At 38.9% G+C, this 21,155-nt stretch overlaps 1 protein-coding gene across 2 annotated transcripts in view; it reads right to left on the minus strand.

Annotated features, from left to right (window-relative positions):
• The window catches only part of HIRA (histone cell cycle regulator), a 66,464-nt gene that overhangs the window by 37,878 nt on the left and 7,431 nt on the right, over nt 1–21,155 (minus strand). For both annotated transcript variants that reach the window (XM_084649454.1, XM_084649455.1), the window contains exons 2-7: nt 6,957–7,019; nt 5,210–5,320; nt 4,308–4,398; nt 3,686–3,780; nt 1,566–1,661; nt 354–514 (exon numbers count right to left, since the gene is read on the minus strand). In XM_084649454.1, coding sequence (XP_084505580.1) covers nt 354–514; nt 1,566–1,661; nt 3,686–3,780; nt 4,308–4,398; nt 5,210–5,320; nt 6,957–7,019 — 617 coding nt within the window. The remainder of the gene's footprint in view (nt 1–353; nt 515–1,565; nt 1,662–3,685; nt 3,781–4,307; nt 4,399–5,209; nt 5,321–6,956; nt 7,020–21,155) is intronic.

A 21,155-nucleotide genomic window follows, 5' to 3' on the forward strand; every position in this document is an offset into this window, starting at 1 on the left:
AGCAGAGAGCTAACTTGTACACATAGGTGGTTCTAGCCCATTGGGGGCCATATGCAGGAATATTTTTGCATGCACGCACACACACGCATATACACACCACAAAATAAAAAACAAATAGGGGGGCCCCTTGAGCTGCTCAGGGTCCTAAGCAATTGCTTAGTCTTCTTAGGCCTAGTGCCAGCTCTGCTTGTACAGTTGGGAACTCCAGGTGGGATAAGAGTAGGCACAAACCACACTGTAAGCATTTCAGTCCTGTTTCATTAGCTAATATTTGTACAGGGCTTTGAAGAGCAGAAGTATTATAACTGTTTTTTAATTTGTTCACTACGTGCTCCTTAACACACGACAGATACCTCATCAAATGGTTTTGTGATGCTGGTTTCTAACTGCCAGTCCATGGTCCGCCACACCTTCAAGCTTCGATCATCAGCCTGAGAGGCTATATATTTCCCAACAGGATCCCAGGTCAATCCCTTCACCAAGCCAGAGTGTCCCTTCAGAGTGGCAAGAATTTCTGCGTACAGCAAAAAGTTAAGAGATAACACTTGGATGCTACCATTCCCTTAAAAAGGTTATTTAATTATAGACAAAAAGTCTAGTGGAGATTTCTAGGGTCCTTCTGAAGCACCATATTAAATGCAGCCTGACATTTTTGTTGGATGGTCAAACACCAATGTACCAATCAAGCTCAACCTATGTTCAAATTAAGCTTCTTGTACAAATGAAGCAAGAAACAAAAAGGGTATTCTGACAGCATAATGAATGCAAGTCATTGTGCAAGAGATCCAGACCAGCAAAGACCAGTTTATTATGAAACTTTTGTCAAGCACTGGAAAGTAAACAGCAGTTTAATTGGAACCTAGTTAAAATATGCACTTATTCCTCCCTCTGTTCTCACTAACCATCACAACAGCTTCAACGTGGTGCATTTGTGTACATGATCTATGTCCAGGTTACATATTAAATACTGTTTAAGCCTGACAGGCCCACTAACCTAGGGACAATGATATCTATACCACCCTGTTGGACAGTGTTCAACTGCCACTCCTGATCTCTTGCCTCTCAGATTGTTTAAGGGGAGGCTGGGAGCACTGTATAACAGCATTTTTAGCTTGGGAGGGTATCACCTCAGGTCAACTCTTCTAGCCATTTAAAAGTGAGGCTTTGATGGGCTTCCAAAGATGGTAGCTGCTATGTGGAACAGGCACAAAAGCAGAAAATAGGAAAAGAAGGAATTCTTAGAACATCTTCAGGATTTGAAAGATATATATATATGTTTTAAAAACAAGCCAAAAGGGAAAATACTAGTAACGGTGATGTTTATGTAAAATCAACAGCACAATCTGAACATAACTGCTCTTTATAGTGGTGGTGTGATCCACTTCTGATTTTCAACAGCTGAGCAGATTCCAAGGTATTAGTCACTATAGTAAGGGCAGGATGCCTGCTCTAAAATACACCCTATCTGTTCATAGTCAATGAAAGACACTGACACAAAAAGCAGTTAGTTTTTGTCACTGATAATTATATTTGTATATACATATCTGAATTAAAAAAGTTCCCACCTGGGAATTTGACAGCATTCCAGATGACAACGGTGTTATCCACACTGCAGGAGGCCAGCCAGGCATCATGAGGAGACCATGCCACATCCATGACATCTATTAAAAAAAAAGTCCTCTATCTATATGAAAAATTGCACTGGAGCTGCAAATTGATGGCCAAATAGATTTAACTGATTTCACCAATTAGTGCAGCCCGTTTCAGAGATGTACTTGCTATGCATGTTACATGAACACTATCTAATTTGAGACTCAAAAGTAAAACTACCACCACTATGGTCCATATAAAGCAAATGAACCAAGGGAGTGAAAAGGAAGCCTTCCTTTGACTGAGCCACACGCAGAAGGAGCTGTGCTAAGTCACAAACTAATATTCCCTTATATCACAACAAACTATTTATATTATTTCCATATTTAATATCCGATTACAAGATGGTTAATAAAAACCATAAGCTATTTCACCTGCAGAACCATTTTTTATTGTTCCATTCCCCTCAAGGTATTCTTTAGTCAAGGCTTATTTTTTAACTTTAGGACAGATCATTTAAATAAGCACAATCAAGTTATATTATATGTAGCTCTGTTACCATCTGGCAGTTGATAAATACCTTTTTATTTTGCTTTTGACAAAAAGCAATAAATACAGAATCAGATTATAAATTCAGCCATAATAAGATTTCCCATTCTGGTGATTTTCCTTTATTGAAATTCGGTTTTTCCAGTTTGTGTCATCTTTAATATGGGACCCAAAAGGAAAATAGAGACTTAGAAGCAGCTTTACTGCCATCTAAGAAAATGTGCCAGGTTGCAACCCATGCGGTGTGCCATGGATGCTGAGATCCTTCTACATACTGTTAGTGTGTCCCAGCTGGGCTGCTAGCATATCCACAAGAACACTAAAGGCTGGTAGCCCTAGAACAGTTATATCTCCTTTCCCCCATATTTCACTAAAAGCCTCCAAATCCTTTAAAGACAAAGTTGTATTTTTTATTATTTCAAAATTGGTCACAACATACTGAAGGGGAGGAAAGGTGGTCTTGTGGTTAAGGCACAGGACTAGTTATCAAGACCTCTATTTGATAGCTTGTGCACCCTGCTCTAAAATCTTAGGGAAACTAATTACAGACATTCATTACTTGCAAGTTTTTCTGCTTCTACTCCAAAGCTTTTATGCAGACAGGAAGAATAGTCCAGTGGTTAGGGCATTAGCCCAGGATTTGGAAGATCTGGGTTCCAGTCCCTACTCCACCAGACTTCCTGTGTGACCCTGGGCAAGTCACATCCTCTCTGCCTCAGTTCCCCATCTATTAAAAATTGAAATTATAGCACGTCCCTACCTCACAAGGGTGTTGTGAGGATCAGTACATTAAAGATTGGGAGGCACTTGCAGTTGTATGGCTTAATGGGGGGCTGTATAAGTACCTAAGATAGAGAGCTGTAGAAACATGATGGCCAAGGTGTTTACAGGAACCAGAATCTCCTCTGTCCAAAAGACTTGATTTGCACTTAGTGAAGCAGCAGCAGGAGATACCACAACACAATATTATTCCAACCCAGATGGAAAAAAATATCTCACTACCACAGTCCACTGTGAAACACTGATGGAAACCACACAGCCCCTTCGGACAACTACAAAATTAACACATGCTTGTCATTTTTTATAACCAACTTTTTATAATTCATGTCAAAATAACATCATTCCACTATAATAAGATAGTAAACAGAAGACACTGTTTAAGATAATACTAACAATAAAAAAGTATTATCCACATTTTACAGTTGAGCACACAGCCTTGCAGAAGTTAAGTTATGTGCTCATCATCACAGAGCACAATGGTAAAGTCAGGAACAGCATCCAGGAATCCTGACACCCAGTCCCCTGTTCTAGCCATTAGACACATTGCCTCCCTTAAATAAAAGCCATCTTCTTCTCCCCCCTTTTAAGGCTCCTGACACATGATGCTATTTCCTCATAACCAGTTTTAATAGTTAGTGATCTGCTGTGTAGTGAGGAGTTCTATGACCAACTGATTATATTGTGAAAAAGAAAAATATCATGTTAATGTATACAAAATATTTTTCAATATACTCTATTCAGATTTATTCTACACCTTTTCACTTACCCCCTGAATGGCTTCTGAGAATTGAAACACATCTCCACTGTTCTACATTAGCAAGTTTACTACTGGAACCAAACACAGTGCTAGGTCCAATGTACCTAGTTAAAAAAGGACCAGAAGAGTTATTCACAGAAACCACCTCAACAAGTTACTCATTAACTGTTTGTTTTAGAATATAGTATAGCTGTACAAGTCTACTTTCTGCTCAGATATTATCACAATGGAGAATGACACGAAAATAGCAATATTGTTTTATATGAAAGTGAAACTGATAATACCTTTAAAAGCTACATAAATATACTCTATACTACTATGCTTCCTAAAGCAAGTTGATAATGCTAAAACGTAAAATATCTCTTTGAAGAGTATAATAGTGAAGCTGTCTCCAAACCCAGGGAGAAAATGGCTCACCTCCTACCCAGAAAAGAGAACACACTAATGGAAACAGACTACTGTTCAAGACACAGGTTATCAGAACAAACTTCCAATGTTACTGATCTGCAACTGTGACTTCCTCCCTGCATGCTCTTAAGGCAAGGAGCTAGCACTGGGGGAAATTTTGTGAAAATAGACAGAGATAACTGTTAAAATTAAAATACAAGTTGAAAAGGAAAAACATGCTTACGCAGCTCGTTTCCACACCATGATCAGTTTGTCATCGCCCCCTGAAGCCAAATAAACCCCATTGTTTGACCACCGCACACAGTTCACACAGGCTGGAAAATGAAAAAAAAAAAAAAAAAGTTTATAAGATGAAAAGCCAAAAAAACCCCCATGGTTCCATAATGAGAGCAGATTTCATTTTAAGCAGAGTTTGGCAGTAGATGCTTGGAATTTGCTAAATATGCTCACTCCACTCAAAGCAGTTACTTTATCTGCTTCAGATAAATGGATCGGCACTTATCTTTCAATACCAGATGAATAACTTATCTAAGTTTCAACAACAACCTATTCTGTCTAAAAAACATTTAACAAAAATATGGTTTAAAGGGGAAAAAGTAGCAGTTGTCTGACTAAGGAAATTGTTTGTGATAAATGAAATTGGATTAAATTACACATGCAACCTGGAAACACTATATTTTCAAGAAAATCAAGGAGCATATTATTCAGATGAGCTCATTTCAAACATTTTGCATGCATGGTACAATATATTTTAAGACTATAATCAATATATTTTATTTGGCATCTCTTCTATCTTAATTCCTTCTCCTGCCCTTCTCTATAATCCAACTGGTTTTCAAAAATGATCTACAAGTTATTTTTTGGCCCCACCAAATTAGATGGAAGAGACTTATATGCAAGGGATCTCCAGATGTATCTGAAGAACTGTCCAAAACATATTCTATAGCTTGACAAGGTTTTCTGCTGAACATCTAAAAAAGGTATGTAGCTGAGGTCTGAGACCCTCTGCAGAACATCACATATTCTTTACTGCTGAACAGAGACTTATATTTTTTCATTAAAGACAGACGTACTAACAGGTAATTTGCCAAGGCTCAAAGTCTACAGAGAATGCTTCTATGTTACCTAAGTGATTGTCCATCTGACAAAGCATCTTGGGAATATTTTCATTCTTTTCATCTTCCTCTTTGAGGACGGGAGCCATACTCCAGATCACCACCTTCCCAGAATCCTGTCCTGAAGACAAAGAAGAAATCAATATTTTATAGAGAACAAAAATTTGTCTGAACTTGTTTTCAATTTCATAGAAAATACTGGCTCTCTGATACTGCAGCAATAGGTGCCCTAAAAATCTTTAACACAAAGATATACTTTTAGAGTTCATATTCATTTGCTGGTATTCAAACTGTGCTTTTCTTTCATTTACCACAAAGCTATTAAGATGATCACATGTAATTTTTCAGAAATAGTAAAAGTCATACTGTATATAAAAGTAATATTTTGACTGTGATTTGTCATGTACACAAAAATTAAATTTAAGTTCAAGGAAAGGGGGCATTTAAACTATTGTTAGCCAGTATTATATACAATATCAGTTTTATACAGAACACCAAAAGTATACTTAATATCATATATTGTATTAATGTTTTGCATAACTATGAAGGGTATTAATGTTAAGCTTTTCTCAAAAGCCTGTATAATTATGCTAAGACAAAATGTACGATCCATACTTCCAGCATCCTTTGTACTTAAGCCAAGCCTCTTCTTGGTACTGTAGGGACAAAATGTGCTAAGGTACAGAATGCTAAGGATAGGTAGTATGGAAATATATCAGAGTGATTAAAATGAACTCTTGTTGATTAAAAATTACAAATCAACTCTTGTTGATACCTACCCAGCATGCATCCTGTACCCAGGTATAGCTAGTATAAGATGCTATAAGTTTTGGTGACTTCTGGAAAACTGTGTTCAAAACTGACAAGAACTGGTGAGTAAGTCTTAGGTAACATTGTGAAAGTCATAACCCTCTGGGATATAAATAAAGCAGAAGTCAGCCCATGATTTCAGAGCAGGTTTGAAGACTCTGTGGAGCTTCTATCCAGACTTATGAGATATTAACCCTTGCCTTTGTGTATTGTGCTGATCTATCTTTGATTAATAAACTCTAATTGAGCCAAGTTACCTGAGGTTTTATTACTCAATAATTGAAACTGAACCCTAACACTACTAAATTATATTTGTGTATATTAATATACAAAATATTTATGTTGTGTACAAATATATATATAATTTTATTAAAACGTTTAATCCCAATTTCCACCAGCTATCAATATAAAAGGCCAAACTGCATGTTTTACCTCTGTCTAAACAAGATTTCTGGCAAGTAATTTTGGGAAATTAAATACCAATATTAGTAGCAGCAGACACAATCAATGTTCCCTCTAATTTTTGACAGGCCATGTGTACAAAAACAAAAATTTCTTCTGTGCAAACTGTTGTGCTTCTGTGCAAATTTTTGTGTGCACGGTGTTTCGCCGTGTGTGCGGGGTTTTGGATCCGTGTGCGCGCGCGCACAGCTTAGAGGGAACAATGGACACAATACAATTACTACAACTGCTATTCTCCACTGATGTCCAAGAGAACAAGCATATGGCCACGTCAGTAAGCATGAACTTGCCACCGTAAGCGTAAAAGTCTAGTTTATCCACTGCAGCATTTTTACATATGCATGTTCAGGGTCTTATATCTCCAGGGAATAGATAATTTTCCTAAATGATGAGCTTAAAAGAAATGGATAAAATGAGAAAAATGTGGTGAGGGCATGAGATTATTATGGCCCAGAACTCCTTCGTCCATTAGTGTGCAAACATACCTTGTCCTCCAGTTGCAAACTTGGTCCCATCTGGGTGAATATCAACTGAAAATATTGGCTTTCCTGGACACAGAGAAAGAAAAACACACACACTGAGATGGACCCATGTTCCTGAGAATACAGTACTGCCAATTAAATCTCAAATGTTCTGTTTAGTCAAGTAGCAATTTTCTTCTTCTAAAAGTTCTAATCAGCATATAACAAATACAGATGACTAGAAAGTATAAAACATCCAAATCATAACAAACTACAGCTTACCCAGATTAAAAACCTCATAGGAATATAGGATTTCTCATGCCAGAACATATCATATCCTGCCTCCGCAGTAGCATAATGCTTCAAAGGAAGATAACCTCCTTCACAATGCACCTGGCCACTTACGTAAAGCTTGGGAAATAACTTCTTTCTGACTCCTATCAAACTGATGACCTGAAGCAAGAGATTTGATTTCCCCCTATTTCAGCTTGTTTAACAACAAATATTATTGTTCATATGACTTAGTTCAATTTAAATCCTGCTTTAAATATATACAATCCTGTAACACCCAGAGGCTTATCAAGTTATTTATATGGCTTCTATCACCACAATAACAAAGCACACCATTAGGATACAGAAGATTAGGAACTAACCAATTCAATCTTAAATACTTCAGTTAAGGTACCCTAACACATCTACTTTCAAAGACAATAATCCTAGTTTTTGTATCCTCTCCCAAGGTTGCCCAAATCACTGGCAGAGCTGGAAACAGAATTTGGGAAACCAACAGCTCCCAGTCGGCACTGCTCTGCCTGCATCCCTGCTGTAAGCACTAAACCACCCTCCTCCACCATACTATCAAACAGTTCTAATCACCTTTGCAGAGAACGTTTTTTAACTTGCAGCCTCCCATGAGGCCAATGAAACCAACAAGGATTAGCTGGAGGAAGCTGAATAGGAAGTGGAAATTCAAGCAGCAAAATTCAACAAAAACAAACAAGAGTAACAAAGGATTTATATAGTCAAACAAAACTTCATACAGCAACTGAAAGATGTCTGAACTTTTTTAAAAACTAAAAATGTTGCCACATGTCAAAATCATCAGCATCCCAGTGGAAAGGAGGGCAATTATGTCATAACCACTCTGTAAACGCTAACCAAGAGTATTAGATTTGGACATCTGAGCAGTTTCCCATATTGGTGAAATGGTTATACTGTATCTTCATGATATGTAAAAACACAAAACGGAAAACTAGAGGGACTTGACTTATCTGTCTAAGGTATTTGAGTTATTACCCGACACCATAGTATTTGAGTGCCTTTCACATAAAAATGACAGCAACAGCAGAGCCCACAGTGGGTTTTGTGAAGTTTCTGATATTTCTGTTGTTGGGGTAAACACGTTGCTTGGGGTAGGGCTGTTTATTTGTGTTTGTTTATGATGATTTGTTTCAGGGTAATTTTTTTAAATTATTTATTTTATTCTTATTGAAATGCTGACATGATCCCAGTAACATCCTACAGGCAGCGAAGCTGAAGTACAGTAGGATGGCACCCAACTTGCATTCTTTCCAGATCCAAGTCCCATAAAACACATGAGCTGTACTTTAAAAACTGTGGCTCTTCTTCAGAGGGGCGTGCTGCATCTGTCCTTTACTCTGCCAAACTTCACATAAGTTTCAGAGATAACCCATATATTCTGGGAAGCAAAGGCAGCAAACAAACGTCTGTAAAAAAATTAAACAAAAAACGGATCTTCAAGGCTCTAAGATTAGAGAACTAGGAGACTAAACTATTTAGACCGTGACCACATGAGAAAGTTGCAAAGGTTTAACTTAAGGTGTTAGTTAAACGGGTGCAAACCACTGAATGCTTATTTCAGTTAAAGGGGTTTGTACCCGTTTAACTAACCAAGTTTAAAAACTGATTAAGCTAAATTGATGCAACTCTCTCAGGTTTACAAGTTCCTATTCTATTAAACGAATTGTCAGCAACACTTCGCTTGCCTCTCAAACCTCCATCCCCTGCCCCCAACACGCCCCCAAACAAAGGATGGACACATGATAAGAAAATTAGAGTTACAGTCAAAGCAGACATTGAAAAGTTTTTTTGATTGGCAGTTGTGTTGCCTCCTCGTTTAGATAAAATGAATATGTTAGGCATTCTGGTGCATAATTATAATATCTACAATTGTGAAATAAGCTGTTATACCTCTTCCTTTGCTGAAATTACTGGCATCAATATATTTTATATTGTGCTACATAAAATTACCAGATAAAATGTGTTTCTCCTGAGGAGTATATATGTGAGAGTATGCATGAGCAGAGAAATGGTTTATCATGAAAAACTATCAACCTGCAGAGTGACCAGTTGTGGGATACAAAGTCAAGCTGCAGCCTGGGGACACTATTGCCCGTGAAAGGTAATTTTTTCAAACACAAAGGACAATAGTTTGAACTAAGCACTTTTTAAAAATGGAGGAAACAGGATACAATTCTCTCCTTTTCCTTCCCCTGTCCCCTTTGCTGCTACTTAAGCTATCTTAATGTTGCCAATTTCTGCTTTATCCTTAGAAGCAGGGTTTCTTAAGCAATAGCAGCCAGTTTGTGTGTTCAGGTACAGTTTTGCTGCCAAGTTCCACGCAGCTTCATGTGTGATGTTTATGCAAATTATTTAATGAGCTATCTGCATATATCTAAACTTAAAAATGGTGTGAATTTCTTTCTGGTGAAAATCAGCAATGGTGTATGAAGTCATCAGTTTATCTACAAAGTAACAGCAGGCTCATCTCTGGTTTGGAGGAGAACTTCCTCAGTGACCAATAGGAGTAGTTCAGTCTCCACAGCCCATTTACTGTTGGCTTCTCTGCTGAGTCTGCCAGTTACTACAAAGCACGACAACGAGTTTGTGATGTGGGAAATGGAATGGAGACCCATGAATCTCATACAGGAACCAAACATCCATTAGTTAGTACAAATTAAAAGTTGTTCCCGAGTTAGCTGGCTTCAGATTGGTTACCTACAGGCAAAAGGCTGTGAAGCTCATTAGCAAGGTTTAGAGGCATCCAGCCTCCGAATAAGTGCTAACACACTTTCCAAAGTCAGGTTTGATTTATGGAAAGATGAGTTTATTTGATCAAGTTCTAGTGTTTTTGGAATTTACACAGGCAGATAGGCAAGAAGCAGACACCACCACCAACCACTGCTGTTGCACCAGAACAGAAGCAACCAGCTCACCGCTCACTGGACATAGTGGTCAGCAGCCAAAAGGGGGAGAGCTGAGGCTGCGTTCTTCACAGCACCCTGCCTGCGGGGCTAGGTGAGGAAGCATGGGATATGGGGAGAGGGGCAGACAGAACAGGGCACACAGGGCTGCTGGGGAGTCATATAGACGGGGGCTCAGATGGGCTAGTGTGGGCGGGGACAGACTGGAGCAGGGGTTGAATGGGAGTGGGGGTGCAGGGACACACTAGGCAGAGCAGATGTGCCTGACTGATTGGGAGAGGCTAGAGGTCAGCCAGGGTCTGCATGGGGGAGACTCTCCAACTGGCTAAAAATCCCCTCGCCCCCGCAAAAAAAACCCTGTTCCATACTACTCCCACCCACATCTAACAACCTCCCAGCTCCCTCCCAGCAATTACTTCCCTCTCCCTCAGCTCCTTGTTACCCCTGACTCCTCCAAGCCTTTGCATTGCTTCTGAGGAGTGCGGGAAATAAGTTTCTGTATTGCAGTTTAAATGAATTATTACTCAAGTTCTGTATTAATATGCCTAGTAAGGAATCTATTTGTTAAAAAACATTTCCTGAATCTTTTTTGTTGTCTGTATTGTTACAAACTTGTTGACAGGTATTTTGAAATAAATTACCAAAATAATTGAAACTGGTGTGATTATATTGTGTTATTTTGACAAAATATGCAGAATTTTGCAGAATTTTGATATTTTTGGTGCAGAATTCCCCCAGGAGTAGTTAATGCGTGTACAGCAGGAAGGACGTTACAGAAGTCAGGAGCAAACGTGTCACAAATTGCAGGCACAGGTATGAAGAGATGCTTGTCAATTGTGCTGGTAGTGGTGCCTGCTTCAATCCACTTTATCTGTGTGGTCAATTTTTGGAAAGTGGTGAACAGCAAGGACCAAAACATCTGTCGCAGGTGACCTAATGACTGTGGTCCCTTCAACACCAAGACACCCAAAAGCCGTGTTGGCACATGCAGCATGCAGAAGCATCGTTGTGTCCGTTTCCTCTTGAATATTGTACCAGTCTTGGGCTTCTTCAACTCCTCTACTGGTGATGGACTTTGCTACTTCACCTTTGGAAAAGCATCCAGTAAGGAGAAGTGTTTGTGTTGGGTGTGCTAATACACTCTCAGGTTCATTTTTAACCATATATTCACAGAGGAATTTTACAAGTGACTATTGGTTAGACGCTACATTTAGAAACTTTTTCCATGGAGGCACAGGGCATCCACCAATCACCTGGTGTTTCTTGCATCCGACCTTAGATCCTGTCCCATGCTATCTTTCTACAGTTTTCACAGAGTTACTCTCATCACATCTGCGTCAAAGACTTGGTTTATAGAATTAACTTTGTCAAATCCTTTTAGGACCTGCCTCAGGTACTCCGCAGCCAATTCTCTAAAAGTGTGGAATTTGTTGCCAGCTGTTATTTTATGACAGCCATGGTATCTCTGACGTATGCCATGGTTTCTTTGTTGCATGCTCTTAGCTCATGGATTCTTTCAGCTTGAGCTTCCAGCTGATGCCCTAATTCAGCTTTGTATGTTCTTCTCATCGTTCCATCAGCATGGAAGAGGAACATGGGGGCAGGTCCTATTAGGTGACTAAGAACAGTTTCCATTGAAACCTCATTTCTGCATCTTGACAAGGATCTGCGGGAAACAATTTCTGGACTAGTAGCTGCTGTGAGTGTCCTTCCCTCATACACTGCCCCATAGCATAAGGGAAGGTGCATTGACTACAAGCCTAGAGTCCATCGGTTCTAATTCCAGCTCTTCTATGGACTGTTCTCAATATTTGTATGCACTTCATAGCCCTTATTAACCAAGGCCTCAGTCACTTACTTTAGGGAGTCCGCTATTATTCACCCATTTTACAGGTAAGATAACAGAGATTGGACAAGGCCACTGCAAGCAGAACTGGAAATAAAATCCAATTCTTTAATATGAGAAACCCAGTTTCATCCATTTTGCCATGCTACCTTTTGGAGGGAAGGGTCCAAATTATGTGCTATTTAATCCATGCTAACATGGTGGGTCTTTGTCCCTCTCTAGTCTAGACCACATATAAAGGTTTATAAGTCTTCGGCTGCCTCCCTGCTAATGTGCATGGTGTTTTAGCTCAAGTGGTAGAAGCTCATTATTTTTAAATCCAAAAATCGTAGTTTCTCGTACTCACACACAAATTTATGACGCCTCACCAGGAATGCATAACACACATGAAAAATGCATGAGTGTCACATCAGGTCTGGACACAACTCTCAATTTTTTGCATGGCAGTCCTAGCAGCCCCTTTAAAGATCCACATAAGCACTACTATGGATTCTGGAGTGGCCATAGGGACTAAGCAGCTCCTATCACAAAGACTCAGTGAGGAACGTTCTTCCTGACATGTATGTTTTTTGTACTTCAGTGAACCATGAAAAAGTGAGTGCTCCTCGCAGCATAGGCCACCTCAGAGCTTCATAGAGTTGTTTAGTCACCTGCCACTTTCTTAACCAACTGGACTATGTTTGGTAATTGAAGAGTATTAAATATACATAAAAAAGTCAGTTATGAATGCCATACAGAGTCTGCAGCAGCAAGCATTATACAGCGGCTGCAAAGCCACTTGCATTCTAAATCTCCCTTTTCACTTATTTGAACCAAAACAACAAATACTTAAACTCAGACCAATAGGTGAATTTTTTGGAACATTTCAGAAGAATTCATTCAGCTCTGAGTTAGGCCAGTGAGATGTGGAAGAAATATACCCCTTTTAACTTGGAAAAGCTGTTCCAATTTTTTTCCCAAAATAATCCCTTACAAAATGGTTGAATTTACTGTGGAAAAATGGTTCAAAAAATATGAGAGGCTGTGGGTACAGAAAAATTCACACACCAGTTATGAAGACAAATAGATACTTAGATGTTTAGTTCCCTTTTACATTCAAGACTTAAAGTACATTCACTTGCAAAAATAAAAATAAAATAAAACTAGCACACCTGCCCAATATTTTTAATATTACCATTTAATAGACATGCCTGGTCTGTTAAATATGTGTAATAAGAGATTTCATTTAATTTAATGAAATCATTAGACCCAACATGCCTTTGGTGTTGTAATGATGCTCACTCTGTAAGATGGTAACACTTTGTTAATCGGAGAAATCTGCTTACTATACTCCTGTATAATGTATCATTAAAAAAGAGCTCACTGTTGTAATGATTATTATTTTGCCATCTTTTTACATGGCAAAGAATTGTAAACCTCTCAATACTTCCTAAATAAATAGTACTCAAAAAAAGGCTGACCTTTAAATATGAACTATGGCTAATCTTCAGTAAGGAGCCATCATTTTGGCAAGTTTAAAAAAGAAACACATTAAAGTTATAATTTATTACAGATTTTAATTGGCACGATATGAAATTACTGCTAAGATTTTAGTTGGATAGTCATATGCACAAGTACAGTTCGACAAAACAAACGTGCACCTTCGGAACTCCAAAACTAGAGGTTCAGGGTCAGCACGAGCAAGTGCTGTATTTCTGAAGCATTATAGAGAGATTTTCCTTATCAGCTCAGTAGCACAGTTCCAGGGCTATGCATGCTCACAACTGCCAGACTGTTACTATGTTATTCTTTGATGAAACTGGATAAAATCAGTACTAAAATTGCACACTGTGAATGTACATTAATTCCTTTACCAAACAGAGATCGCTTTTAGATAATGGCGTCTTATCTCTGTTCTGATGAGTTAGACCCAGTACACTTGGTTCTTCTCTATCCCTTAAAATATGGAACACTTCAACAATCATCAGATTCTCTATCTTCAGTTTTCCAAGCATTTCAAGAAGTACATCTGCTTCCAGTATTATGAAGTTACAGATGTAAAATGATTAAAAAAAAAGAAAAAAGTATAAATGTAGTACAGGAAGGAAACTCAGCAAGACAGAGTTGTTACCATCACCATGCTCTATTTCTTTTGTCTGTTAAAGTTATTACTCACTTTAGTGGGCACCATGAAACAAAGAAAAAGCATTTAAGAACTGCTTCACTGTATTTGTGAACAGTTTACAAACCACAGGTATGACATTCATCTTGTATCATTTTGTCAAAATTACACAAAAAAAGAGCCATTATTAGATTTGATAGTAACTGCTTTCTTCCTGAATTCTCTCTGAATTATTTTGTTATATCCTGTTGGAATGAGTCAAAAGGTAAAGTTCCTGTTTGCAAGTGGATGAATGTTTTTCCTTTTGCCAGAAACTCAAGTAACTGGTGGGAAATTCAAGTCTTCTCCATTAATTAAGCAACAAACCAAAACACCAGGGACATATTAACACAGGGGAATATTTAAATTTGATAGACTAAGTTCCAGGATATTTTTTATACAGTTACAATGATCTCTAACAAACAGTTTAAACAATCAAAGTCCCAAAATCACATGGTGTTAAGAGCCAGACTAGGCTTAAATAAAAGATCTTTCCTAAGGATTTTTCTCAAAGGATAAGGAGTCCAAAACACGACAATACAACTTAGAAACTTCAAAAGTCAAAAGGAACTTGGAAAATCTTATCAAATAGATTTTAGTTTGCCCTGAACTTAAGGGAATTTAAATTACAGCCACCACAGCTGAAGAAAATACACTAAATTGTTTGCAAACATACATGTCTTTTTTGTTGATAAACTTTAAATGGGCATCTTTTTATTTGCTTATTGGTTAGCTTGAGGCACAAATAAGTGAAATTTAAAGTTGTCAACATCCTCTGTGAGCTTGTACCATAATATGGGTGAGTTTACATTAATTTTGTTTCTCTCCAACCCTTTTAATTTATAACATCCAATAAGACTCACAAATCTATTCAAATATTTACATTACGTATTTAAATTCAGTGAGGTGGCTTGAAGAGGTCATAAATTGTATGCCTAAATTGAACAAAAGTAGGGACTGGAGGAGGACGGAGATTATGAGCTCTGTTTTATGCATGTTGAATTTGAGCTGACAGCAAGACATCCACAAGGAGATGTTAGAGAAACAGGCTGAGATTTTAGTTTGGACAGAAGATGACAAGTCTGGAGTAGAGGGGTAGATCTGAGAGTTGTCAGCATAGAGATAGTAGTTGAATTTGTTTTTGTGGATAAGATTACCCAGAGGTAAAATGTAAAGGAAGAAGAGAAAGAAAAAGGGATCAAGGACAAAGCCCTGCAGAACCCTCACAAGGTTGTATGGGGGGGATGAAGAGTATTCTCCAAAGGACATGCTGATGGATCGATTAGAGAGAGGAAGAAGAGATTCCTGGTCTCTTGCTTCCCCAGCAACTGCTGTGGAAAGAGCTCTTCTGATGGTGGGGAGGAAAAGGTAAAAATAGTCATCTAACATTTCTGATATATACAGCAGAAACAATTTATGCCTCCTATCCGACAAACACTGACACATGAGAGTAGTCCTGTTAAACTCACTGGGATTATTCACATGCCTCAGTGTTTGCAGGATCAAGGTCTTAAAATTATATTTAGGTTGTAAAAGCTACATTTGTAATACTAACCTAGCAGAACTTTTTAAAAGGAAATCAAGCCAAGTATCTCAAATGATAATACTTTCACTTTCTTTCTGATCAAGGTGATCTTTCATTTAGAGGATGTTTGCTCAGTCATTAACCGTTTCAAGATGAAAGTAAATATTTTTAATGTACACTGATCAAAAGTTAACTTTATATTGCGGCTACACTCATGCAAACACTTATCCACATGCTTAATTTTACTACCATTTCCATTTACTTCAATGGACCACTCTCAGTACTGACATTACATAAGAATGTCCAGACTGGGTCAGAGTAATGGTCCATCAAGCCCAGTATCTGGTCTTCTAACAGTGGACTGTGCTAGATGCTTCAGAGGGAATGAACAGTACAGGGCAATGATCAAGTGATCCATCTCCTGTTGTCCAGTCCCAGCTTCTGGCAGACAGAAGTTTAGCGATACCCAAAGCAAGGGGCTCCATCCCTGAGCATCTTGTCTAATAACCATTAATGGATCTATCCCCCATAAACATATCTAATTATTTTTTGAACCCAGTTATACTTTTGGCCTTCACAACTTCCCCTGGCAATGAGTTCCACAGGGTGACTTCATTTGGTTTGCTTCAAACCTACTGACTATTAATTTCACTGAGTGACACCTAGTTCTTGTGTTATGTGAAGGGGTAAATAACACTTCCTTATTCACTTTCTCCACACTACTCATGATTTTGTAGATCTTTATCATATTCCCCCTTAGTCGCCTCCTTTCCAAGTTGAACAATCCCAGTCTTCTTCATCTCTCTTCATATGAAAGCTATTCCATACCCCAACTCATTTCTTTTGCCCTTCGCAGTACTTTTTCAAGATGGGACGACCAGAACGGCATGCAGTATTCAAGGTGTGGGCATACAATGGATTTATATAGTGACAATATATTTTCTGTCTAATTATTTATCACTTTCCTAAAGGTTCCTAACATTCTGTTAACTTTTTTGACTGCCACTGAACATTGAGCAAATATTTTCAGAGATGAAGCAAAGATCGCTTTCTTGAGTGGAGGTAACTAGTTTAGACCCCATCATTTTGTATGTATAGTTGGGATTATGTTTTCCAATGTGCATTACTTTGCATTTATCAACAGTGAACTTAATTTACCATTTTGTTGCTCAGTCACCCACTTTTGTCAGATCCCTTTGTAACTCTTTGAAGTCTGCTTTGGACTTAACTACCTTGAGTAGTTTCGTATCATCTGAAAACTTCACCACCTCACTGTTTACTCCATTTTCCAAATCATTTCTCAATATGTTGAACCACCCTGGTCCGCACAGATCTTTGGGGGACCCCGCTATTTACCTCTCTCCACTGTGAAAACTGACCATTTATTCCTACCCTTTGTTTCCTGTCTTTTAACAAGTTATTGATCTATGAAAGGACCTTCCCTCTTATCCATGACTGCCCACTTTGCTTAACAGCCTTTGATGAGGGACCTTATCAAAGGCTTTCTGAAAGTCCAGGTACACTATGTCCACTGGATCACCCTTCTCCACATCTTTCTAGTCCCCCACAAAAGAATTCTAATAGATTGGTGACTCATGATTTCCCTTTACAAAAACTGTGTTGACTGTTCCAAAGTATTTTGTTCATTTATGTGTATGATAATTTTCATCTTTACTATAGCTTCAACCAATTTGCCTGGTACTGAAGTTAGACTTACTGGCCTGTAATTGCCACAATCGCCTCTAGAGGCTTTTTAAAAAATCGTAATTACATTAGCTATCTGCCCTCATTTAATACAGAGGCTGATTTAAGCAGGAAGTTATATACCACAATTATTAGTTCTGAAATTTCATATCTGAGTTCCTTCAGAACTTCTGGGTGAATACCATCTGGTCCTGGTGACTTATTACTGTTTATCAATTTGTTCCAAAATCTGCTCTATTGATACCTCAATCTGGGACAGTTCCTCAGATGTGTCACCAGAAAGAATGGCTCACATGTGAGAATCTCTCTCACATCCTCTGCAGTGAAGACCCATGCAAAGAATTAATTTAGCTGCTCTGTAATGGCCTTGTCTTCCTAGAGTGTTCCTTTAGCACCTTGATCATCCAGTGACACTACTGATTGTTTGGTAGGCTTCCTGCTTATGATATACTTCAAAAAAATTGCTGTTAGCTTTTGTCTCTTAATAATTGCTCTTCACATTCATTTTTGGTCTGCCTAATTACACTTTACACTGGACTTGCCAGAGTTTATATTCCTTTCTATTTTCCTCCGTATGATTTGACTTCCAATCTGTAAAAGCTGTCTTTTTGTCTCTAAATACCTATTTTACTCTGTTGTTTAGCCATGGTTGCTTTTTTATTTTTCTTCCCATTTCTTCCTTTTTGTAGTTAAATGCTACTGTGGTGGGCTTCTTTGTTATTCTCCCTTTTCCTCCCCACCACAGGATGTTAAATTAATCACATTATGGTTGCTACTACCAAATGGTTCAGTTACAGTCACCTCTTGGACCAGATCCTGCGCACCACTTAGGACTAAATCAAAAATTGCCTCTCCGTTTGTGGGTTCCAGGACTAGCTGCTTCAAGAAGCAGTCATTAATGGTATCTAGAAATTTTATCTCTGCATCCCATCCTGAGGTGACATGTTCCCAGTCAATACAGGGTTAGTTGAAATCCCCCATTATTAATGGGTTTTCTGTTTTTATAACCTTTCTAATCTCCCTGGGCATTTCACAATCACTGTCACCATCCTAGTCACATGGTTGGTAGTATATTCCTACTGCTATACTCATATTATTCAAGCATGGAATATCTATCCAAGTTAAGCATGTGTGTAAGTGTTTGCAGGATTGAGGTCAAAATTAATCATAAAACCTACAATCTAACTACAGTTTTATGCTAACTTAGTTAAAAGACCAAAAGAGCTCTGTGTAGCTCAAAAGCTTGTCTCTCTCACCAACAGAAGTTGGCCCACTAAAAGATATTACCTCGCCTACTTGGTCTCTCTAATAAACCATACAATAAACCAGCTTTAAGAACCCCAAAATTGTCCAATCTGAACAATACTCAGCTTACTCTGGATATCAGTCACCTGCAAGAAATGAGTTCAAGTTTCTAAAAGTTTATATTCTGGTGTAAATTGCACTGTCAAAACAAAGGTATATGCAGAACAAATTATGAAAAAGTACCTGTATATGGGCAGAGTTTGAACATGCAAAATTAACTCTTTACATGACCACTACTTGTTCCACTCACTGTCACTGTGATGTAATAATTTAGACACCAAGTTGCTTGTTTGCTACTGATTGTACTCTGATAATACTCTGCACATTTAAAAAAATGTTGGTAAGAAATTACAACATTCCTCTGCAAATGTACATTAATTTATATCTCACTAGGAACACTTTATTCTTGAAGATCAAGATACATCATAACTCACAAACCACTATGATAAGTAATTACAGAAGTGGCAGACAAGACAGTATAAAAGCAATGACTTCCTAATCTTAGTATAGAATCTGATGTTACTGTTCATGTGCATATGCATTCTGAAAAATATATAGTGTGTGGGATAATATATTGGGATAATATTCTTCCACAACTGTGTATTATGGGCTGAATTACAGGAAGTATAATGGGCAAGTGCAGCAGCTCAACACACCTGGAGACATGAATATACAAAATAACTGATTCAAACAAAAATTATTTTGGTGGCCTCAGGTTAGTACCCATTTGCACAGAACTTCTATAAGTTCCAGCACAAGGCCCAGAATGGAATAGAGATAGGTGGAAATCTGCATCTCTCTTGCATGCTAATTCAAAGTATGCTTTGTTCAAGCTACTACTCTTTCCTTCATAAGCACTAAATTAACAAATATTTGTATTGAATAGTTATAAGCAGCTCAGGCTTCTTACAATGCAGCCACTGAATGACACCATTTCACTATCCAGTGTGAAAGCCAAGAAATCCACAATTTGGTGCCTTTATATTCTTTTCACTGTGTCAAAGGTTTCCCTGAAGAAAACTGCAACTATGTTTGTGAAACAAAATAGAGTTCTGCCCTAAGTGCATAGGAGACAGCATTTGCCCAATGGTACTCACATTTATTTACTTTTCACACATCATTCTATTCTTTACAGCAGTGGTTCTCAACTAGGGGTCCGGGGCCCACTAGAGGGCCACAAGCAGGTTTCAGGTGGTCAGCCAAAATACAGAGAGCAGGGCTGGGTTAGACTTGCTGGAGCCCAGAGCAAAAAGCCGAAGCCCAAGCCCCACCAAGGGCTGAAAACCGAAGCCAGAGCAACTTAGGGTATGTCTACACTGCCCATGTTACAGCGCGGTTGCAGCAGCATTGTGATGTGGGCAGCGTAGACATGCTTTATCACTGGGGGAGAGCTCTCCCAGTGATTAAAAAGAACCACCCCGAATGAGGGGTGGTAGCTTTATGGCCGGGAGGTGCTGTTTATACTGGTGCTTTTCAGTGCTAAAACTTTTGTCGTTCGGGGGGGGAGGGGGTCTTTTCTCACACCCCTGAAGGACTAAAGTTTTAGCACTGAAAGTGGCAGTGTAGACACAGCCTTAGCTTCAGGAGGCCCCCTGTGGTGTGGGGCCCTGGGCAATTGCCCTGCTTGCTACCACCTAACACCGGCCTTGGCTTTTAATCTACTGGATATGTAGAAAAAACGTTGTGGAACAGATGGGCTGTGGAATTTTTTTTTAGCATGTTAAGGGGCCTCAGAAAGAAAAAGGTCGAGAACCCCTGCTTGACAGGCCAGTTCACAGATCTCCTGGCAGACATTTTTGCGAAGCAGAGTTGCAAGCCAACGTCTGTATTTTGGAAACTATGTTTCTCTAGCAAACAGTTTCATTTTATTTTCATTCCATTTACTTTTGCAAACTATCTGTACCGTATTTCTCTTTGCCTTCCCAACATATAAAAATCCACAATGAGCCAAGAAAGGCAGATTTCCAGACACTTTAGGCATGCTAAAGAATGTATCCTTATCTTCTTATTTGGAAACAAGTTATACCACGTCTCTTCATATCTGCTACAGTGTTGCAGTTGCTAAAACCAGACGTGGTTAGGGATTAGTTTACTCTCAGTGACGGCTACATTTAATTCGCTTTGGAGGAAAAACAAAATCACAAACCCCATGGGCTGTTAAAGGTGCAAAACGCTTGTCAGCGTTTAACTTTAACTAAGAGTCACAAGAAAGGAGCTTCAAATCTGCCCGGTGCATTCGTCTTTGCACACGTACACCCTCGCGAGCAAAGGCTGGCATGCCCCGAAAGCACGAAGTTCCCATCACAAGAGCTTTCCCCACCACACCCAATTGTCCCTCATCCTCCGAGGAGCGCAGGGCAGTGGGGCGGGAGTCAAGGGCGCTGCTTTGGGACACCGGGGGCGGGGGGGGGGTTACTTTCAGCAGGGTCACTGCGAAGTTCACGCGCGCAGAGCCCTCCCCGGGCCCGGGGCCCAACGC

This window comes from Lepidochelys olivacea (assembly GCF_965140295.1).
Source record: "Lepidochelys olivacea isolate rLepOli2 genome assembly, chromosome: 15".
NCBI classification, from domain to species: Eukaryota; Metazoa; Chordata; order Testudines; family Cheloniidae; genus Lepidochelys; species Lepidochelys olivacea.